General features: G+C 43.1%; 1 protein-coding gene across 7 annotated transcripts in view; it reads right to left on the minus strand.

Annotated features, from left to right (window-relative positions):
- DYNC2I1 (dynein 2 intermediate chain 1) overlaps positions 1-21,916 on the minus strand; it is a 115,448-nt gene that overhangs the window by 20,518 nt on the left and 73,014 nt on the right. For 4 of the 7 annotated variants that reach the window (XR_010338794.1, XR_010338799.1, XM_064366613.1 and 1 more), the window contains 5 exons: positions 21,532-21,583; positions 18,143-18,203; positions 14,535-14,634; positions 14,225-14,356; positions 4,929-5,152 (listed from right to left, as the gene is read on the minus strand). Coding sequence is in view for 5 of the 7 variants with exons in the window: in XM_064366613.1 (XP_064222683.1) it covers positions 4,929-5,152; positions 14,225-14,356; positions 14,535-14,634; positions 18,143-18,203; positions 21,532-21,583 (569 nt within the window). In the remaining 2 variants the exon portion in view is untranslated. Of the gene's footprint in view, positions 1-4,928; positions 5,153-8,146; positions 12,939-12,960; positions 13,133-14,224; positions 14,357-14,534; positions 14,635-18,142; positions 18,204-21,531; positions 21,584-21,916 lie in introns of those variants that run through there. The other 3 variants (XM_064366636.1, XM_064366739.1, XM_064366699.1) reach the window with 3 other exon arrangements.

The following is a 21,916-nucleotide window of genomic DNA, read 5'->3' on the forward strand; positions in this document are numbered from 1 at the left end:
AATCAGTAGTGATCTGCTGGCAACAGGCCTTAAGCCTATCATAAACAGGCCTTAAAGAAACTGGCCACAAACAAAATATCTATAGCACTGTAACATACTCATAATGGTGGGGACGCACATTGCTGCAGGTTGTTGGTTTACTGGAGTGAGAGAGGGAAATACCTGACCCATCCAGAGCAGAAGACCACTTATAGGTGTTCTGGGACCACAAACTATAGCACAAATGACCCACACCCTAATGACATGTTCCAGTTGCAGTAGATATATGCGTCAGAGACTGGTTTTTGCCACTAGTAAAGAACGTTTTGTTTCCTGTGGAGAATGCTTTTAGTTAATTTATAGACTGCAGTAATGATGATTATCACTTGCTTGCTGTCAATAAATATGTGGCTCAAATTCTGTTCGAGGCTCTCAGCTGGGAAGGCCGAAGCCCCCTGATGCCCCACATTTTGCATTTCATCTTTGTTAATTCCTTCAGCGCCGCCTGGGTTGGGGTCTCTACCACCGAGTGGGTGTTGGCAGTAATCTTCTCTTTATCATTTTTTATTGTGTCTATTTGATTCTTCTCTCTTTTTTTAATAGTCTGGCTAGCGGTCTATGTATTTTGTAAATCTTTTCAAAAAACCAGCTCCTGAATTCACTGATTTTTTCAAATGCTTTTAGTGTCGCTATTTCCTTCAGTTCTGCTCTGATCTTAGTTATTTCTTGTCTTCTGCTAGCTTTGAATGTCTGTGTTTGCTTTTCTAGTTCTTTTAATTATGATGTTAGGGTATAGATTGCAGATCTTTCCCGCTTTCTCCTGTTGGCATTTAGTGCTATAAATTTCACTCTAAACACTGCTTTAGCTGTGTCCCAGAGATTCTGGCACATTGTGTCTTTGTTCTCATTGGTTTTGAAGAACTTATTTGCTTCTGCCTTAATTTCATTATTTACCCAGTAGTCATTCAGAAGCAGGTGGTTCAGTTTCCAAGTAGTTGTGCAGTTTTGAGTTTCTTAATCCTGAGTTCTAATTTGATTGCACTGTGGTCTGAGAGACTGTTTGTTATGATTTCTGTTCTTTTGCATTTGCTGAGGAGTGTTTTATTCCCAACTATGTAGTCAATTTTAGAATAAGTGTGATGTGGTGCTGAGAAGAATATGTATTCTGTTGATTTGGGATGGAGAGTTATGTAGATGTCTGTTAAGTCCACTTGGTCCAGAGCTGAGTTCAAGTCCTGAATATTCTTAGTAATTTTCTGTCTCATTGATCTAATACTGACAGTGGGGTGTTAAAATCTCCCATTATTATTTTGTGGGATTCTAAGTCTCTTTGTAGGTCTCTAAGAACTTGCTTTATGAATCTGGGTGCTCCTGTACTGGGTGCATATATATTTAGGAGAGTTAGCTTTTGTTGGTGCATTGATCCCTTTACCAGTATGTAACGCCCTCTTTGCCTTTTTTCATGTTTGTTGGTTTAAAGTGTTTTAACAGACTAGGATTGCAAACTCTGCTATTTCTGCTTTCCATTTGCTTAGTAAATATTCTTCCATCCCTTTATTTTGAGCCTATGTGTGTCTTTGGACATGAGATGGGTCTCCTGTATGCAGCACACTGAAGGGTCTTGTCTTCTTATCCAATTTGCCAGTCTGTGTCTTTTAATTGGGGTGTTTACCCCGTTTACACTTAAGGTTAATATTGTTATGTCTGAATTTGATCCTGTCATTATGAGGATAGCTGGTTATTTTGCCTGTTAGTTGATGCAGTTTCTTCATACTGTCGATGGCCTTTACAATTTGGTATGTTTTTGCCGTGGCTGGTACCAATTTTTCCTTTCCATATATAGTGCTTCCTTCAGGAGCTTTTGTAAGGCAGGCCTGGTGTGACAAAATCTCTCAGCATTTGCTTGTGTGTAAAGGATTTTATTTCTCCTTCACTTATGAAGCTTAGTTTGGCTGGATATGAAATTTTGGGTTGAAAGTTCTTTCAAGAATGTTGAATATTGGCCCCTACTCTCTTTTGGCTTGTAGGGTTTCTGCAGAGAGATCTGCTGTTAGTCTGATGGGCTTCCCTTTGTGGGTAACCTGACCTTTCTCTCTGGCTGCCCTTAACATTTTTTCCTTCATTTCAACCTTGGTGAGTCTAACAATTATGTGTCTTGGGGTTGCTCTTCTCAAGGAGTATCTTTGTGGTGTTCTCCGCATTTCCTGAAACTGAATGTTGGCCTGTCTTGCTAGGTTGGGAAACTTCACCTGGATAATATCCTGAAGAGTGTTTTCCAACTTGGTTCCATTCTCCCCATCACTTTCAGGTACACCAATCAAACATAGGTTTGGTCTTTTCACATAGTCCCATACTTCTTGGAGGTTTTGTTCATTGTTTTCATTTTTTTCCTCTAATTTTGTCTTAATGCTTTATTTCATTAAGTTGATCTTCAATCTCTGATATCCTCTTTCACTTGATCCATTTGGCTACTGATACTTGTGCATGCTTCACGAAGTTCTCGCGCTGTGTTTTTTAGCTCCATCAGGGCACTTGTGTTCTTCTCTACACAATTATTCTAGTTAGCAATTCCTCTAACCTTTTTTCAAGGTTCTTAGCATCCTTGCATTGGGTTAAAATATGCTCTTTTAGCTCAGAGGAGTTTGTTATTACCCACCTTCTGAAACCTACTTCTGTCATCAAACTCATTCGCCATCCAGTTTTGTCCCCTTGCTGGCAAGGAGTTGCGATCCTTTGGAGGAGAAAGGCATTCTGGGTTTTGGAATTTTCAGACTTTTTGCCCTAGTTTTTCCTCATTTTCCTGGATTTATCTACCTTTGGTCTTTGATGTTGGTGACCTCTGGATGGTTTTTCTGTGGATATCCTTTTTGTTGACATTGATGCTACCTTTTCTGTTAGTTTTCCTTCTAACAGGCCCCTCTGCTGCAGGTCTGCTGGAGTTCGCTTTAAGTTCACTCTAGACTCTGTGGAATCAGGAGGCATGGTGGTCAGGAACCCACTTGAGGAAGCAGTCTGTCCCTTAGTAGAGCTTGAGTGCTATGCTGGGAGATCCACTGCTCTCTTCAGAGCTGGCAGGCAGGAACATTTAAGTCTGCTGAAGCTGCACCCATAGCCACCCCTTCCCCCACGTGCTCTGTCCCAGGGAGATTAGAGTTTTATTTATAAGCCCCTGACTGGGGCTGCTGCCTTTCTTTCAGAGATGCCTTGCCCAGAGAGGAATCTAGAGAGGCAGTCTGGCTACAGTGGCTTTGCCAAGCTCCACCCAGTTCGAACTTCCTGGAAGCTTTGTTTACACTGTGAGGGGAAAACTGCCTACTCAAGATTCTGTAATGGCAGGTGCCTCTTCTCCCACCAAACTCGAGCGTCCCAGGTCGACTTCAGGCTGCTGTGCTGTCAATGAGAATTTCAAGCCAGTGGATCTTAGCTTGCTGGGTTCTGTAGGGGGTGGGATCTGCTGAGCGACACCACCTGGCATCCTGGCTTCAACCCCCTTTCCAGCAGACTGAACAGTTGTTTCACTGGCATTCCAGGCACCACTAGGGTATGGAAAAAAAACTCCCACAGCTAGCTCGGTGTATGCCCTAATGCCCGCCCAGTTTTGTGCTTGAAACCCAGGGCCCTGGTGGTGTAAGCTCCTGAAGGAATCTTCTGGTCTGTGGGTTGTGAAGACAGTAGGAAAAGCATAGTATCTGGCCAGAATGCACCACAGTCCCACATGGCTACCCTTGGCTAAGGGAGGGACCCCTTGCACTTCCTGGGTGAGGCAACATACCACCCTGCTTCTGCTCACCCTCCGTGGGCTGCACGCACGATCTAACCAGTTCGAGATGAGCCGGGTACCTCGGTTGGAAATGCAGAAATCACCTACCTTCTGCATTGATGTCGCTGAGAGCTACAGACTGTAGCTGTACCTATTTGGGCAATTTGCAAGCCACCCAATAAATGCAATTCTTGATTTTGTTCAGATTTCATCAGGATACCCCCAACATTCTATTAAACTCTTTATCTTTCCTTTACAAAAGGGCTGTGGGATTTCTCTCCTCCAAGTCAACACAAACCCTCACAGTAGGATAATTTATTAAAAATAAATGTAGAATCTCAAGGAAAAAAATGCAAATGAACAGAAAAGCAGGGCCCAGGGAAAGCACCTCATGATGAAAGCTTTCGTGAACACTTCTGCTTTGAAACAAACAAAGCAACAAAGAACTACCTAACAGTGGTGTCAATGAGAGTGTGCGCATCTTCAATTCCACCAGTGACATCACGGGAACTGATGCACATCCCGGGAGTGCTTGTCTGGCTGTGAGCTGGGAGACCCCTCAAGGGGCCTGGGCCAGAGTGGCTTCAGTGTGGCATCGTGTGGATCATTAATTCCATACACCATTCCCCTTTAGAGACTAGGGGAACACCTACTACCTCACTGAAACATTACAGACTTATAGTTTTTAAGACTGGCAAAGGAACATACCTAAAACACTCTCACAAACTGTCATTTCTTACTCATAGAATAATAATGATGGGGAAATACCACACAGTGAATTTGTCAGTCCAATAGACTAGCTTGGGTAAATATAAAATAATCACACTTTAAAGTGGTTTTAAAAATATTATTTAAATACATAATCCAAGAGTGAACCCTCAAGTAATCCAGACTCAGTGGTGGTGGCGGGAAGGCAGGTCCATGGTTACGCCACAAATACCCTCGGCTGGGATGTGGGGCAGGATGCTGGAAATCTCTGCCTTCCACTCAACTTTGCTATGAGCCTAACACCACTCTCAAAAAAAAATATTTTTAAACTATATAAACATATTATTTAAATGTACACATGGCCACATTTTAAAATGTAGCAACCTTATGCAAAACTTAAAGAGAAACCACCGGTGGCACCTCTGGCAGAACCCCCTGCCCCCACACCTGCCAGCAGATGCTCCAGAGCTTCCCCACTTGCCTGTCAGGGCAGAGCTGCTGTTTGGTGACAGGACCCAGATCACTCTGGAGGAGGTCCCAGATGTAGATACTGGATGTGTCGTCCTGCACCAGGAACACGGCAGGCCTGGTTGGGGACCACTGTAGGCTGGTGACTGCATGGCCGTCTGTGCTGCTGTCCCACTGCAGGAGGGGAAATTCAGAACTCAGCTGGTGCAGCCTGATGCTTCCGTCCGAACAGCCAGCCTGTGACCAGGAAGGATGAACACCGCTGAGCATGGCCTTGTCCTTTCTTTTTTTCGATAAGGTCTCACTCTGCCACCCAGCCTGGAGTGCAGTGGGGCAATCACAGCTCACTGCAGCCTTCACCTCCCAGGCTCAATCAATCCTCCTGCCTTAGCCTCCTGAGTAGCTGTGACTACAGGCATGCACCACCACACCTGGCTATTATTACTTTTAGAGATGAGGTCTCACTATGTTGTCCAAGCTGGCCTCAAACTGCTGGCCTCAAGTGATCCTCCTACCTCGGCCTCACAAAGTGCTGGGATTACAGGTGTGAGCCATCATGCCCAGCCATTTTTTTTTCTCTTTTCTTAACTTGATTTCAGCAGCCAGAGAAATTTTTCAGAGCATTCACTTTCTTTAGTTTGTACTGCAAAAACACTAACTTGTTGTTTTCCAAACAGGAGGGAGGGGATGGTGGGGAGGGATAACATGGGGAGAAATGCCAGATATAGTATGTGCCTAAAGTAAAATAAATTAAAAAAAAAACAAAAAACTAAAATCTTAAAAAAAAAAAAATTATAACATTGACTCTCTCCTCAAAAGGTACAAAGGTGAGCACTCACTTGACTGATAAACTTTGTGTTTCTCTTCCAACATGGTCAATAATCAAGATTGAGTGAATATATAAATAGGTATTTATTTTCAACAAAGTTGAGTATCAGTGACTCAAGTGTGGGCCATTAAGATTGGTTCCATGAAAATATGGCATCTTTTATAAAACTACATACATTTGTGTCAATAATATGGCTATATATTTCCCTTGGATTGAAATTTTCATAAAATCAAACAACTGGTTAAATAAAAGGCCAATTTTTTAGCTCTTAAAGAGAAGATTAATTCATTTTTACTCAATATATTTGATCTTTTCCATATTCAAAAAAAGAAAAAGAACATCAATAAGAATGTGAGTAAAGTTCTAAAATGAAAGACAAATAGAAACAAATTTAAAAATCTATATTCTAAATAAATAACATAACCATACAGGAAGGAGGGGAAAGAACTGGGCCACACAATTTCTGAACACCTCGTTCAATGGTGCAGTTTACATCCAAAACCCAGGCAGCACCCAGAACACGGACTGCTCAGCGGCCTTCCTTTCCCACAGGCATTGAAGAGCTCTGTGTACTCCAGGAGTGAGCATGTGAACGAATCCAGATCAGTCATCCTAACAACACACAGGGCCAGGTTTCCCTTGTCTGAGAGGCAGGCACAGCCAGGGAGGAGGCAGGATGGTGGGACCCTGTTTGTTAACCTCGAGTTAGAGCAAGGGTGCAAACTCACAGTGTGTGATGCCTGCATATGTGGTTTATGGATAAAAGTGGGTATTCCATGTGCTTTGTCTCTTAACGGACCTATATGCACCATCAAACACTTCTTACTGCCCAGATCTTGGTTTCTAGATACTTTTCTCCCCTCATAAGAGCTACAACTCCTGGGAGAAGTGGCTGTTTCAGGGCTCACAGGATGATGTCCAAAGGATAAAGAGCCAGCTCGAAGGACACCCACTGGCCTAACCCAGAACGTTTGAGCAGCAAAATAAATACTGGTAGTAAATAATTGTGACCTACTAAGTAAAAAAGCCACATGTCCACAACATGTAATAAAAAGACACATACGTGCATAGAGAGAGACAAGGAAAAGTCTCCCCTAACGGTAGAAAGCCAACTAGTACATGCAGAATTAACAGCGGGTTGGAAAATCACTATTTGCCAATCATCTTAATAATCAATTCAAGAAAGATTCATCCATGGATCCCAAAACTGGTGGTGAAAATCAAAGGAGTTTTGAGACGTTTACAAAGTGTCACCATACCTCCCCATGAGACACTTAATCTGAAAGGGACCAGGAAACTCCACAAGGTCAGAATTTGTGTTGTGCAAGACAGCACCGAGGTCACTGGTCTCCCCAGGACACACATCGCCCTGAGGTACTCCAGCCAAGCACAAAAAACCTGTGTCTGATCGTGACTGATGGAAGCCTGGGACATTCTCAGACTCAGGAACATTCTATAAAATAACTGGCCTGTGCCCTTCAAAAATGTCAAGGTCATGAAAGACGGAGGGACGCAGTCTTTGATGTCCAGATCAAGGGATTTTGAAGAGACAAACCAGTGAATGAGACACAGGGCCTGGGACATGACTTTTCTTAACAAGGACATTACCAGAAAATCCCTGTGATCTCCCTCACTCTACAGATTCAATAGCAGGTCTGTACCAGTGTGAACCTCCTGGTGACTGTGACTACAACAGTTATGTGGGGATGTTCTTGCTTTTAGGAAACGCACGCTGAACTGTTTAGGGATAGAGTATCATGTTTGCAACTTTCAGACACTTAAAATACCTGAACGACCAGAGAAAAGGAAGCCCACGTGGTAGGTCTGGAGGTCCTCCACCAGAGAGGAGGAAACCCACCAGATGGTGTGCAGGAAGCCTTTGAACTATTCATGTAATTTCTCCATAAGCCTGAAATTGCGTTAAAATAAACGTTTTTTAGAAAAGATCCATTCAATAACCATATAAAATGATTTGTACCACCTAGGTAGGTAAGACTTTCAGAAAGCCAAGGATGGAGGTGTCAGGACACTCATGAGAGCCCCTGGCTCTGAGGTGCATGAGGGCAACCTAGCACCTCCAGTGTGTGAGTGGAGGTTCTCTTGGGAGGGTGTAGAAACAGGCCAGGGCAGAACCTTCCAGAGGCTGGCCCAGACACCTCCAAAGATCTGTTGCACCTCTGGACTCAGGACCAGCTCAGGCCCTGGGGCCAGAATACTTAAGTCCTTTTAAAACATCATTCTTTCATGCACCTTCACAAAACAAAAGATTTACTAATAATGTGTACGCCTTAGTCACAGAGGCAAGGTCTGGACCACCTACATTACCATCTAATAAAATTACTATCTAACATAACGGGAACCACAAATAGGAACCACATACGTAATTTAAAATTCTCATCAGCTGGGCGTAGTGGTGTATGCCTATAATTCCAGCACTCAGGAGACTGAGGCAGGAGAATCACTTGAACCCGGGAGGTGGAGGTTGCAGTGAGCTGAGACCGTGCCACTGTACTCTAGCTTGGGTGACAGAGCAAGACTCTGTCTCAAAAGCAAAAAAAAAATATTAATAATAATAATTCTGGTAGTCACATTAAAAAGTTAAAAACAAAAAAATAGCGGGGTGTGGTGACATGCACCTGTAATCCCAGCCACTCAGAAGGCCAAGGTGGCAGAAGTGCTTAAGCCTGGGAGATTGAGGCTGTACTGAGCTATGATTGTGCCAGTGCACTTCCAACCTGGCAGCAGAGCAAGACCCTCTCAAAATTTAAAAAAAAAGGTAAAACATTATTTCAAAATGCAATCAACAAAATAATTGTTTATTGATAAAAATATACATCAGGAATTTACCATCTTTATAAGTGTACAGTTCAGTGTAATAAATATATTTATATGCTTTTCTTTTCATCCACACCAGCTTCTGGTAGCCACCATGCCACACTCTGTCTTCATGAGCCACTTTTTTAGCAACTGTATATAAGTGAGAACATGTGATATATGCCTTTCTGTGCCTTATTTCACATAGTGGCCAGTAACTTCCACCCATGTTGCTGTAAATGACAGGGTTTCATTCTTTTTTATGCCCAATATTCCATTGTGTATATTTACCATGTTTCCTTTATCCATTCATCCACTGATGAGCACTTAGGTTGACTCCCTATCTTGGCTATGGTGGATAGTATCACAGTAAACATAAGAGTGCAGATATCTCTTTGATGCATTTATTGTCCTTCTTGTGGCTACATACCCAGTAGTAGAATTCCTGTATCATATAGTGGTTCTATTTTTAGTTTTTTGAGGAACCACCATATTGTTTTTCGTAATGTCTGGAGTAATTTACATTTCCACCAGCCGTGTTCAAGGGCTCCCTTCTCGATATTTTTGGATGAAGGCATTTGTTACTATAAACTTCTTAGTACTACTTTTGTCATATCTCATAAATTTTGATATGTTGCATTTCTATTTTCATTTGTTTCAATAAATTTTTTAATTTCCTTCTTAATTTCTTCATTGACCCACTGGAAATTCAGGAATATGTTTAATTTCCATGTGTTTGTGTATTTTTCAAGGTTCCTTCCGTTATAGATCTCTAGTTTTATTCCATGGTAATCATAAAAGAGACTCAATATAATTTCTATTTTTCTGAATTTGTATGGACTTGTTTGGCGCCTAAGATACGGTGTATTCTGGATGATGTCCCATGTGCCAGTGTAAAGAATATATATTCTGTAAACCAGGGCCTGTTACAAACTGGGCCACACAGCAAGAGCTGAGCAGCAGGCAAGCGAGTATTACCACCTGAGCTCCAGCTCCTGTCAGATCAGCGGTAACAACAGATTCTCATAGGAGCATGAACCCTACTGTGAACTGTGCATGCAAGGAATCTGGGCTTCAGTGTCCTTATGAGAATCTAATACCTGATGATCTGAGGTGCAACACTTTCATCCCGAAACTGTCCCTCAAACCTCGGTTCAGGGAAAAATTGTCTTCCACGATAAACAGTCCCTGGTGCCAAAAAGGTTGAGGATCACTGGTCTAGTGTGTAGTTTAGCTCTGATGTTTCTTTGCCTTCTATATTTGGAAGTTCTGGTGTTGGGTGCATAGATACTTGTAACTGTTATCCTCTTGCTGAATCGATCCATTATCATTATATACAGACCCATCTTTGTCATCTTTTAGTGTCTTTGATTTGTAGTCTAATTTATCTGATATGAGTTTAGCCACTCTTGCTCTTTTTTGGTTTCTAGTTGTATGGAATATCTTTTCCACCCCTTCACTTTGTGTGTGTGTGTGTGTGTGTGTGTGTGTGTGTGTGTGTGTAATAGGTGAAGTAAGTTTCTTGAAGGCAACATAGAGTTTCATCTTGTTTATCCATTCAGCCATTCTATGCCTTTTAATTGGAGAATTAAGACCATTTACATTCAGTGATATTATAGCTGAGAACACACTACTGCCGTTTTGTTGCTTGTTTTCTGCTTAAGACTTCTCTCTTCCTTTATTCCTGTCTTCCTTCTCTCTGCTAGTATGTTCTAATTTGCTGCTTATTTTGAATTAAGCTATTATAGATTTCTGTATTGTGATTACTTACTTATTTTATCTCATCTTGTGACCTAGACTGAAGTGGAGTATTAGGATCACAGCTCACTGAAGCTTTAACCTCCCAGGCTCAGCCTTCCCTGTCAGCCTCTCAAGTAGCTAGCTAGGACTACAGGTGGGCATGGGCACCACTATATCCAGCTAATTGGTTTTTTGGTTTGGGGTTTTTGGTAGAGATGAGGTCTATGTTGCCCAAGCTGGTCTCGAACTCCTAGACTCAAGCAATTCTCCTACCTCAGCCTCCCAAAGCACTAGGATTATAGGCATAAACCCCCACATCTAACCCTAAAAAAAGTTATTTTAAAGAGATGACAACTTATCTTAGAATACAAATAAAGGAAAAACAAAGAAAACACCAAACAAAAAATTCTACACTTTAACTCCATCCCTCTCATATTTTGACTTTTGAGTTATCTCTATTTATATATTTTAAAATTATCTGTATCTTAACAAGTTGCTATACCTATTATTTTTAATAGGTTTGTCTTTGGGGCTTCATAGTAGAGTTACGAGTATATTGTGTACTACAAATAAAGTAACAGTATTCTGGGTTTGTCCATGTATTTAATTATATGAATGGCTTTTATACTTTGATGGCTTTTTTTGCATGTTAGCTTTTTTCTTCTTTCAGGTTGAAGAATTCCCTTAGTATTTTTTCCTTTTGAGATGGAGTTTCACTCTATCACCCAGGCAGGAGTGCAGTGGCGCAATCTCAGCTCACCACAACCTCTGCCTCCCAGGTTAAAGCGATTCTCCTGCCTTAGCTTCCTGAGTAGCTGAGATTACAGGCACCCACCACCACATCTGGCTAATTTTTGTATTTTTAGTAGAGTTATATTTCACTACATTGTCCAAGCTGGTCTCAAACTCCTGACCTCAAGGGATGCACCCGCCTCCACCTTCAAAGTGCTGGGATTACAGGTGTGAGCCACCAAGCCCGGCCTCTCTAGTTTGCTGCTGTTGTATGTCTGGGATAAACTTTATCCCTCCCTCAAATTTGAATGACAATTTGCTAGATAGAGTATCCTTGGATGGCAGTGTTTTTCCTGTAGCACTTTAAAAATGTCACTCTACTCTCTCCTGGCCTGTATGGTTTCCACTGAGATGTCTGTTGCCAGATGAATTGGAACTCCTTTGTATGTTATTTGCTTCTTATCCCTCACTGCTTACAGGATCTTCTCTTTCTCCTTGACCTTTGAGAGGCTGATTATTAAATGCCTTGGGGTAATTTTATTTGGGTTCAATCTGTTTGGTGTTCTCTGACCTTCCTATACCTAGATATTTATCCCCTTATGAAGTTTTGGAAAGTTTTCTGTTACCATTTCTTTGAATACATTTTCTAACCCTTGTTAGCTCCCTCTTGAATATCAGTAATGCTTAGATTTGGTCTTTAGAAGCTATTTTCTCTGTCTTGTAGGTGGTCTTCATTCCTTTTTTTCTTTCATTTTTCTCCGATTGTATATTTCCTTTCCTTTTCCCTTTTAGAAACAGCATCTTGCTCTGCCACCCAGGCTGGAGGGCAATGGCACAATCAGGGCTCACTGCAGCCTTAGCCTTCCAGGCTCAAGTAATCCTACTGCCTCAGCCTCCATTTGCCTCCACATGCCACCACTCATGGGAAATTTTTAATTTTTTTTTTAGAGAGAGGGTCTCCTCATGTTGCTCGGGCTGGCTCATTGATCCTCCTGCCTTGGCTTCCCAAATCCTGGGATTACCGATGTGGGCCACCACACCCAGCCTTGATTGTGTATTTTCAAATAGCCTGTTTTTAGCTCACTAATTCATTCCTCTGCTTGATCCACTCAGCTGCTGAGAGCCTATAATGAATTTCTTCAGTTCAGCAAATATGTTTCTCAGTTTCAAGATTTCCATTTGATTTTTTAAATTATTTCAATCTCTTTGTTAAATTTCTCTGATAAATTTCTGAATTGCTTTTCTGTGTTGTCTTGGAGATCACAGAGTTTCCTTAAAATTGCTCTTTTGAATTCTTGGTAAGAGAGTTCACAAATCACTGCCTCATTAGGTCACTGGATTTTTGCTTTGTCATTGTGGGGAGGTCATGGTTCCCTGTTTGCTGCTCTATCTTGTGGGTGTATGTATGTGTCTTTGCATTGCAGGATTAGTTGTTTATTCCAGCTTTCTTTGTCCAGCTTGGAGGTCTCAAAGGATTTGTCCTGACAGCACCAGGGTTTGTGTTCAGGCATGGTGCTGTGAGCGGCTACTCTGATTGAGTGCCCTTTTGGCTGAGGTGCAGTTTCCAGGGCTGGGGACAGTAGTCCCACCTCTGCTTTGCTTCTGGGCATCCTCAGGGGTGTTTCTACCTTCAGGCCCTCGGGATGGATGCTCCCCATGGCAGAGGCAGGGACAGGGCACCCAAGAAAGTAGAGAAACTGGGTGTCCACCTCAATTTTTGCTTTCTCCTGCTCAGAAACCATGAGTTCTGGGGAGATTTTCCATGTATTTCATGACAGACTAAATAAGGGGGAAAGGGCGCTGTGGATATGGAAACCCAGTTTTCCTCCCATCTGCTTGGATCTTCATACTTGAGCTCTAAGTTCTTACTGGTGAAGATCTTGGTGCTATGTATTTAGTTTTGGTTTCCTGTGGGGAGAGAAGCCATAAAAAGCTCCAGGGCTTCACACTGGAACTCAACAACAACATTATTGAGATATTTCACATTCTTTTATTCATACTAATTCTTCAAAATCTGACATGTATTCCACACCTCCAGTGTGTCTCAGTCTTGTCTGGCCACATTCCAGGCTGTGAACATTACTCAGCAGCTCAAATGCCATCTTTGGAAATACAAAGATACATGAAATACCATCTCCCCACTCAACAACCTTACAGTTTATGTAGCTTACATATAAACATAATTTAGAATGTTTTAAGTACTTTAAAAGTAGTGTAAATAAATAACAATCTGTCCCCTCAATCTCAAGTATAGGGAAATTTGTAACAACTAGTGAGAGAAGGGAATATCTGAGTTATAATTTAATGCCTTGACTGTGGTATAACTCTTAACAGTTAATTATTAGATTTAATCACGTATGAAGCTGTTTAATATTTTGCCTTAAGTCCTATCTTACCCCAACCAACCCATAAAGTGACCTTGGAGCCCACAGGACAATTGTGACTACGGTGAGCTGGGCTGACCCTAGCCTTCCCTGGAGGAGAAGAGAGCAAGCAGTGCGCACCCACACACACATTTCCTGCAGCATGAGTGCAGCACGTGAGCTGTTGCCCACCCGACGGCCATCCCTGGACTTGCAGGTTAAAGACTCAGAACATTAATTTCTATTATATTGTGTTAAATAATAAAAGAACACAGGTAAAAATTCTTGCACTAGAAATTTCTTCACATTTTTGGCTGTATCATAGGTTTTGATATTTGATATTCTTCTATTAAATTCTAAGTTTGTAAGTAAACCAAGTATGACTTAAGAGAGTTTAATTTCTACATAGGTTTTGTTTTTAAAATTTGTTATTAATTTCATGTTTCTCCTTTTTAGACCACTGACACCCAATAAATGATCAATTTGTGGTCTAGTAATGATCAACTTTTAAAATTTTCCAATGGATCACTGCAAGTGTTATGCTGCCCAAACAGGCAAAGAGTATCACTAAAAAGAATTGGTAAGCCTAGGCAACATAGGGAGATCAGGTCACTACAAAATATATATATTTTTAATTATCTGGGTGTAGTGGCATGCACCTGTGGTCTCAGTTACTTGGGAGGTTGAGGGGGGATCACCTGAGCCCAGGAGCTCAAGGCTGCAGGAAGCTATGGTCACACCACTGCACTCCAGCCTGGGTGACAGAGCAATATCCTGTCTCAAAAAAAGAAAAAAAGAAGAATTGGTGCTTTAAAAAACAAACTTTCTTACCAAGAATATTGGTTCTCCAAATGGTGAAAAATCAATGACATTAACTTTTACTGGTCTTATACCACATTGCTGAGGTTTGAATAGTTTGGGAGCCACTCTCAAATCTTGTCTTGTGCCATGGGTTATGAGACCCTGTGAAGAAGAAGCCCAAGAGTGACTGAGGAAGTGCATTAGACATAGCTACTGTTCCTCAAACAATTTAAAAATTATAAAAGCAAAAAGTAATTTGATCTTAAATAAAGGTATTTATCAGGTAAGTCTAGAAAAGAAGGAGAATGAGTAACAGAATTAAATTTAAAATACTACTCACCATGTCTGTGCCAACAATAAAGTGATTAGGATCTGAAGGCAGAAATTTTACATTCAGTGTTTGTGTAGTCCTCCCAAATTCATTACCTTTATGGGAAAGACTGAAAAAATAAAATAACAAAGATGAACCGATGGATTGTTTTCAAACCTTAAGAATAATGATTGTATTAACACTGATTTACACTACAATACATTACTCAATATATAAACAGGCCATGTCACATGCCTCAGTGGGTTTAGCCACTCTATTTCTAGTTTTTATCTGCTACTGCACTCTTGATAATTTTCTTCAGATTTATCCTTCTGTTCACTAATTCTTTCTTCAGCTATATCTAATCTGCTATGTAACCATTAACTTGGTTATAAATTTCGAAGATAACAGTTTCATTTTTAGAAATGTCTTAGACTGTATAACTGTCTCAAGTTCTTAGTGAGCAACTCCTATTTTTTACATCAAGGTAGACTGTTTCTTCATGCTTGTAGCTGTGAACTCATCTGCAGCGGACTGCTTCTCATGAGAATTCTGTGAGTCCCAACACGCAAATGTATCTTTACCCACAAGGCGGTTTTGCCTCTACTTTAACTATGAACCCACTGAGGCCACTGGTGAGGAGCAGTGATGTTAACATCTCAGCTTGTGGGTTCCCATACACACACTCAGCTTAGGATTTCAAGTTCTTCCAAGCTCCTCTGTCTTCCCTTGGCTGTGGTGAGGCTTTCTGAATTTCCCTATCACTGCAGAGGCAGTGAGTTCCAGAGTCCTGTGCAGGGGTCTCAGTGTTACCTCCTTGACTCAGGCAATCCCAATGCATCAACTGGTTCTGCATGGGACTGAAGCCTCAGAGACAGCCCAGAAGGCCTGAGATAGGCTGGGCTTGACACCCGGCCTCCAAGCCATCATCACACAGCAGCTCAAAAGCTTAGGACACCAACTTTAAGCTCCCTCCTATTATGGCATTTAGAGATCTTTCTTCCCTTTTAAAAATTACACTGAGTTTTATTTTTTCCTTTATATGGCATATGTATTTGTAACAGAGAGATGCCCACAGTTGCTCCGCTGGCCATGCCCGCATCATCAAAGTCAGCATCTGGCCATGCTACCACAGCCTGCTTTCCAATTTTCTCTTTCCGTCCACATTCAGGACTGCAAATGTCACCTCTTGGTTGATGACTGCCAAATCCCTTCCTCCATCTGAGGTTTCTGCTATGGAGGCCCCTGCCTCCTGGACATCTCCACAGTCACCACAAGCTCAGCCTGTCCTTACTAGACCACACTGGGCTACTCCCAACCCTCCCTGCTCCTATCCTCATCTGGCAAGTGGTGCCCACTCACCAACCAGACATGCTGGTAGAGGCAGGGACCAACCCAGGCTCCTCCTTCCCACTGCTCCTATCATTGATAAGCTGCTGGGTTGTCTAAGTTCTACCCCTTTAGCATGTGTCCAGCCCTCTGAATCTGTGATTGCTGCCTTTGTTCATATCCTAGTCGTTCATGTCAGTCACTCCAGAAGATTCCAAACTGCTCTCCCTGACACCAGCCTCCCTTCCTCTCTTACCAATTTATACCGCTGCCACACTGACCGATCTACATCACAGACAAGATGCGCCACTCCTCGACTCAACATATGGCAATGGCTTGTGACCATCTTATGATAATGTCCACACCCTCTAAACAGCGAACAGACTCATCAGGGCCTGACTGATCTGTCTCCCTCAACATCAGACCCACTGACAGCCCCAAACGTGCCTCTGGACACCACCAGGTGCTGCTCCTCTGACCATCTAACTGCACCTCGAAGGCCCAGCTCAGTCTTTGCCTACTCAAGATGTCCCCACTGCCCCCATCCTTTGAGCTCCCACAAACACTGTGCACATCCTGACAGCGCATCTCGTCCTCTGCACTACAACCCCGGTGGACAGGCGCCCACCTGCATGGGTGCTGCAGGCAGAGGCCTCCCGGGGACACTCACACTCAGCGACTGACAAGATGGAGGGTACAAAGGCCCGGCCACATAATTCTGGGAGGCCATCCCAGCTCAGAACTCCCGGGCCCTGGGGAGTCAGCCATGGGGCCTGCCTCACAGCTCAGCTCCTCCTCTCAGCCCAATTCTGCATCCTCCCCACCCTCTCTCAGGCAGTGAGCCCAAGGAACTACTTAAGAAACATCCTCACTCTGAACTCCACTGCATAGCCTTTTTCCTGTGAAAGCAGGGAGCCCCACCTGCAATCACATAGCATTGACTCATCCACCTCCTTCTTGGAGTGCCTTGAGGGAAGATGCTCCCGCCTAGTGCTACAAAGCCTGGCAAGTAGAACAAACTCAACATGGTTGGTTGAGCAGAGTATGAAGGAACATTTATTATGCATGGATCTCAGGAAGGCACTGCCAGGAGTTTTTGAGTAAGGAAAAACCCAAACGTCGGATACATTAGACACTTTCCTTCAAAGAGTGTGCGTGTAGTTAAGTACAGGAGAAGCTGATAGCTAAAGATAAATACAATGCACCGTATAAAGCGAAAAGGGCCCTGGCAGAGATGAAAAGTCATAAAGAAACTCAGCAAGAGAACTGCAGAGGCTGGTGGGGTCAGGGGCTAGCCCAGGAACCATGTATGTTTTGGCTGGTGGGGTCAGGGGCCAGCCCAGGAACCATGTATGTTTGGCTCTGCAATACAGGAAATGACTTTTTAAAATGTAATTGACTCACTTTCATAAGTCTCTAAGCATGCGTGAATTCACTAACACAACCCACAGGTTTTCTGATTAAAACCCAACCCACAGAAGGAATCAGGCCCCCAAATTGTTCCAAGAGTAATTCAAATGTTGATAGTTGACCCCTGAGTGCAGTGAACAAGAAAAGATATTTGGGAAATAAATTAACATAAAACATATACATACCACAAATAATATTTGTACATTTGTGAAGAATTTTTATGTCATATTAAGTTGTGTAAGTAAAAGCAGAAATCTCTCTGAATAAAACTTTTTATCAATGTTTCTGGTTCCTGAAACTTTATGTAAGTTTAACCTCAGGGTTGCATGAGAACTGAAGAACAGTTAAATAAGACCAATTTAAAAGACAGAAAATAGCCTCTACTTAAAAAAAAAATGTTAGTTCTACACCCGGAAGCTGCATTTATTACATTCACTTATTAATAATGGACTAAACAAGGCTGGGCGAGGTGGCTCACGCCTGTAATCCCAACACTTAGGGAGGCTGAGGCGGGCAGATAACCTGAGGTCAGGTATTTCAGACCAGCCTGACCAATATGATGAAACCCCATTTCTACTAAAAATATAAAAATTAGCTGAGTATGGTGGCAGGCACCTACAATCCCAGCTACTCAGGAGGCTGAGACAGGAGATCGCTTGAACCTGGGAGGCGGAGGTTGCAGTGAGCCAAGATCACGCCACTGCACTCAGCGTGGGCAAAAAGAGCGAAACTCCGTCTTAAAAAAACCAATAATAAAAAGACAAAACAGTCAAAATACAACGTGAGAAAATGGATTTCTTCATTGCAAAAGCTGACCATTTACTGTAGATGCAATTCCCCAATGTTATTTTCCTTCCAGGTCTTTGTAAGATAGTGAAGCATTTTCCCTCACACCTTACCTGTCACCCAACTGGATCAGAGCACTATGCACCAGCTTGACCCTCCCTCCAGGCATCAGACCTAAAAACAGATGAACAAAAATAAATCCACCTTTCAATAGAGGCTAAATCAAACTCCAGTTATAGTTGCCTGGAATAGTTTTTCATTGCTTAAATATGTGTTAGGAAATAACGTCAAATGCAAATCAATACACAGCATCTCTCCCTCCCTGTGGGTGAGGGTCACTACCTTAGGAGAACAATCAAGAATTTGCAGTTCAAAGGCTTAGGGGAAGAAAGATTGTAGAATCATGATCTGGGAGTCTTTGTATCTTTTGATCTGATAAAAGTAAGGGTAGTAAGCAATCCACATGTGTGTATGAATGTACATACACTAAACAAGCCTTAGATCACAGCAACAAACGCCCCGTAAATGTCCCCCAGGGCTCCAATGCCCACAGGAAACCTGTAGGACCTCCCTCTCCATCATCCCAGAGATTCAAAAATCTGCTGGTCTCCAGGCAGAATGCACAGGAGGCAGGGTGGCTCCTCAGCCAAGTACATCCGGTCTCACTCTCCACTCCACCAGCTTCTCCAGCTTCCCTCTCAAACAACACAGAGCCATGGCTCTGAGGCCTGACTGCCTTTCCTTTCTATCCTGAAAGTGTCCATGGCTACAACACTGACTCCTCAGACATCTACTGGTTTTGCCCCTTGTATCTGCTCCCAGTATCACTTTCCCTCTTTAAAACTACTGCAAGGGGAAAAACTAGAAATTTAAGGATATTAAAACCCAAATTCTGGGCAAGGCATTGCCTAGAACTCTGGGAGCAGATGAATTAAAAGGAGATAGAAATAAACCCCACCTGCCGCTGGGCAGGGTCCCTGTAGCTGCACTGCGCATCTCCTACCAGTCACAACCACGATGAAGAAGGGTCAGTGCTACCACTCACAAATATGAGGCTTCCCTGCACACCCCCTATCTCGTGTCTTGGTTCCCACACCACCACCCATGGGTAGCCTTTCCGGCCAGGACCTCCCGTTGGCCCCTACGTGCCACCACCCATGGGCAGCCTTTCTGGCCGGGCCGTCCCACTGGGCCTCCGCTTCAGCAAGTCCACCACCACTCACCCTCTCCCGGGCTGGGGTCTTCGCCCGGGTCTCCTGGCACCTAGAACTGGACCCAGTTTATGCAGAGAACATTTTGTAAAATGATGCTGGCTGACTCCTTCTGAGACTTCAGCTCTCCAACAGCCACTCATCCAAAACCTACACAGAGTTTGCAACCGCCCTGAACTACAGGTTGGTCTGAACGTCCTCCCTTCCTAAAGTCAAGGCTGGAACATGGTTGCAAGTTTGGTTAAGTATATCAGTGGAGAAAAGATATTTTTATCAGCAATATTTTAAAATGAAATACTCACCACCCCTGGATATCCTTTGTAGGACCATCGTGCAATATAAAACATTTTTATGCAAATACTTTTTATACAAAATCATTTTGTCTCCATAGCCAGATTATGAACTGACTATAAACAGAAATTATCTCCCCAGTACCATCCATATTTGCTTGAAAAGTACCTTGGTCATGTCATAAGTTCACAGCACAACCAGCCTCAAGATGAACTCTCAAGGTCACAAGAGTTCTGGGCATTTGGGGAGTAACCCTGGGTGTGATGGTAGCCTTGGTGCCAAGACCAATAGTGTGAGTCTTGTCCCATCACCAACCCACACTGTGACCTGTGTCTGTTGAGGAGGTGGCACCGGGACCCCTGCCAGGCTCCCTGGCTCTGATCTTCCAGGATTCTAGGAGCAGCCTGGAGTCCACATGCTGAAGGGCCAACACAGAGCAGCATAGCTTCATGAGCAGAGAGGGGGCCGTCTGAAGAACACACTGAGAAAGATAGTGACTCCACCACTGTCTTACTCTTACTGAAGTCAGAGTCAAGAGTAAACTTGGAAGGGCCATCACAGACACATGACTATAGAGCACACAGCATTGGCTCTAAGGGTCAAAGTGCCCCCTTCCCTAATCTCAAGAAGTTAGGAACAAAGTTGGTCTCTCTCCTATTATTTTTTGCCAGATCTACACAGGAAAATACACCTGATACAAGCAAGGTGAAAGGGGGCTCGTCATTAGAAACTGGGTGGTGGGAGGCCAATGAGGTGAGAAGAAAGTTGAGATTCAAACATGGGCTAACCTCAGCCACAGAACACAACAGGACTGAATTACTCCGTCACTTCCGAACCTTGCTGGAACTGAAAACCGTACCTCACAGCATCAAAAGCAGCCAACTGTGAGAGGTGCTGTTAGCTTTGCTTCAAGTTGCTTCTGCTCTGCCCAAACCCAGGGACCTCTGCTACCCTGGGATCCAGTCTAAGGGCCCTTAGGAGTAGCGTCCAGTGTCCCTGATATGTCCTGGGGTCATAAATCCGAAACCAAAAGGAAGAAGGCCCAAAATGAATGACTGTTGAAGGACTCAGACACCTGAAATATGTCAGACATGGCTGCAGAATACTGCTGTCCTTGACTTGTCTGACAGAAGCGAATGGTACTTAGCTGTAAACAGAACTCATTAAACCATGCTAAGATCAAAACATTCACTCAGAGCCCGGGCGCAGTGGCTCACGCCTGTAATCCCAGCACTTAGGGAGACTGAGGCGGGTGGATCACAAGGTCAGTAGTTCCAGACCAGTCTGACCAACATGGCAAAACCCTGTCCCTACTAAAAATACAAAAATTAGCTGGGCGTGGTGGTGGGTGCCTGTAATCCTAGCTACTTGGAAGGCTGAGACAGGAGAGTTGTTTGAACATGGGAGGCAGAGGTTGCAGTGAGCCAAGATCACACCACTGCACTCCAGCCTGGGCAACAGACCAAGGCTCTGTCTCAAAAAAAAAAAAAAAAAATTTCATTTAGAATATCATTTGATTATTCTAGTTAACTGAGATGACTGGTCACAGTTGATAAGGCTATATATGACATGCAACTTTAATGTTTATTTTTCAGGTAGTAATTCATATTTTTCAAAGTAGTTATTGGTATCTTTTTTTTTCTTTTAAAACAGAGAGACAAGGTCTCACTACATCACCCAGGCTGGAGTGCAGTGGCATGATCATGGCTCACTGCAGCCTCAAACTGCTGGGCTCATGTAATCCTCCCGCCTTAGTCTCCCAAGCAGCTGGGGCTATAGGTGTGCACCACCACACCCAGCCAATTCTTGTATTTTTTTTGTAGAGACGGGGTCTCGCTATCTTGCCCAGGCTGGGTTCAAGCAATCCTCCTGCCTCAGACTCCCAACGTGCTAAGGCTCCGAACAGGCGTGAGTCACTGCACGTGGACGCAGTTATCAGTACCTTTAATGTCTCTTCGTTTTAGAAAACACTAAAATTAACTTTTTTACTCAATAGTTACCTAAATCACTTATTGAACCTGCGACGTCTGCCTTTGGTAATTCAACAACCACCTAAAAACAGAATATTGAAAATCAGTATTGATACACTTTGTAGGTATGATACAACCTAAGCAAAGCATAGCTCCAATTAAGATGGAGTGCTGTAACAGGTACTAAAACGTAACTGCTCCAGAAAAAGAGACTGATCTTTAGCCTCAGAACTAACGTTTTACAAGCTACTGCCTCCTTTGCTTTGATCTCTTCATGTTCTCTTTACTTGGCAAGCGTCATCTCAGCCCTGACATTTTGTTCCCTTCCCACTTACGTTCCATGTCCCCAAAGCCCTGTATGAGGTTCCTATTTTGCTGTCACAGAAAGGCCTCGAACCTGCCATGTGAGACACTT

This window comes from Aotus nancymaae, unplaced genomic scaffold, assembly GCF_030222135.1.
Source record: "Aotus nancymaae isolate 86718 unplaced genomic scaffold, 86718_ANA_hifiasm-v0.15.2.pri h1tg000002l, whole genome shotgun sequence".
Lineage (NCBI taxonomy): Eukaryota > Metazoa > Chordata > Mammalia > Primates > Aotidae > Aotus > Aotus nancymaae.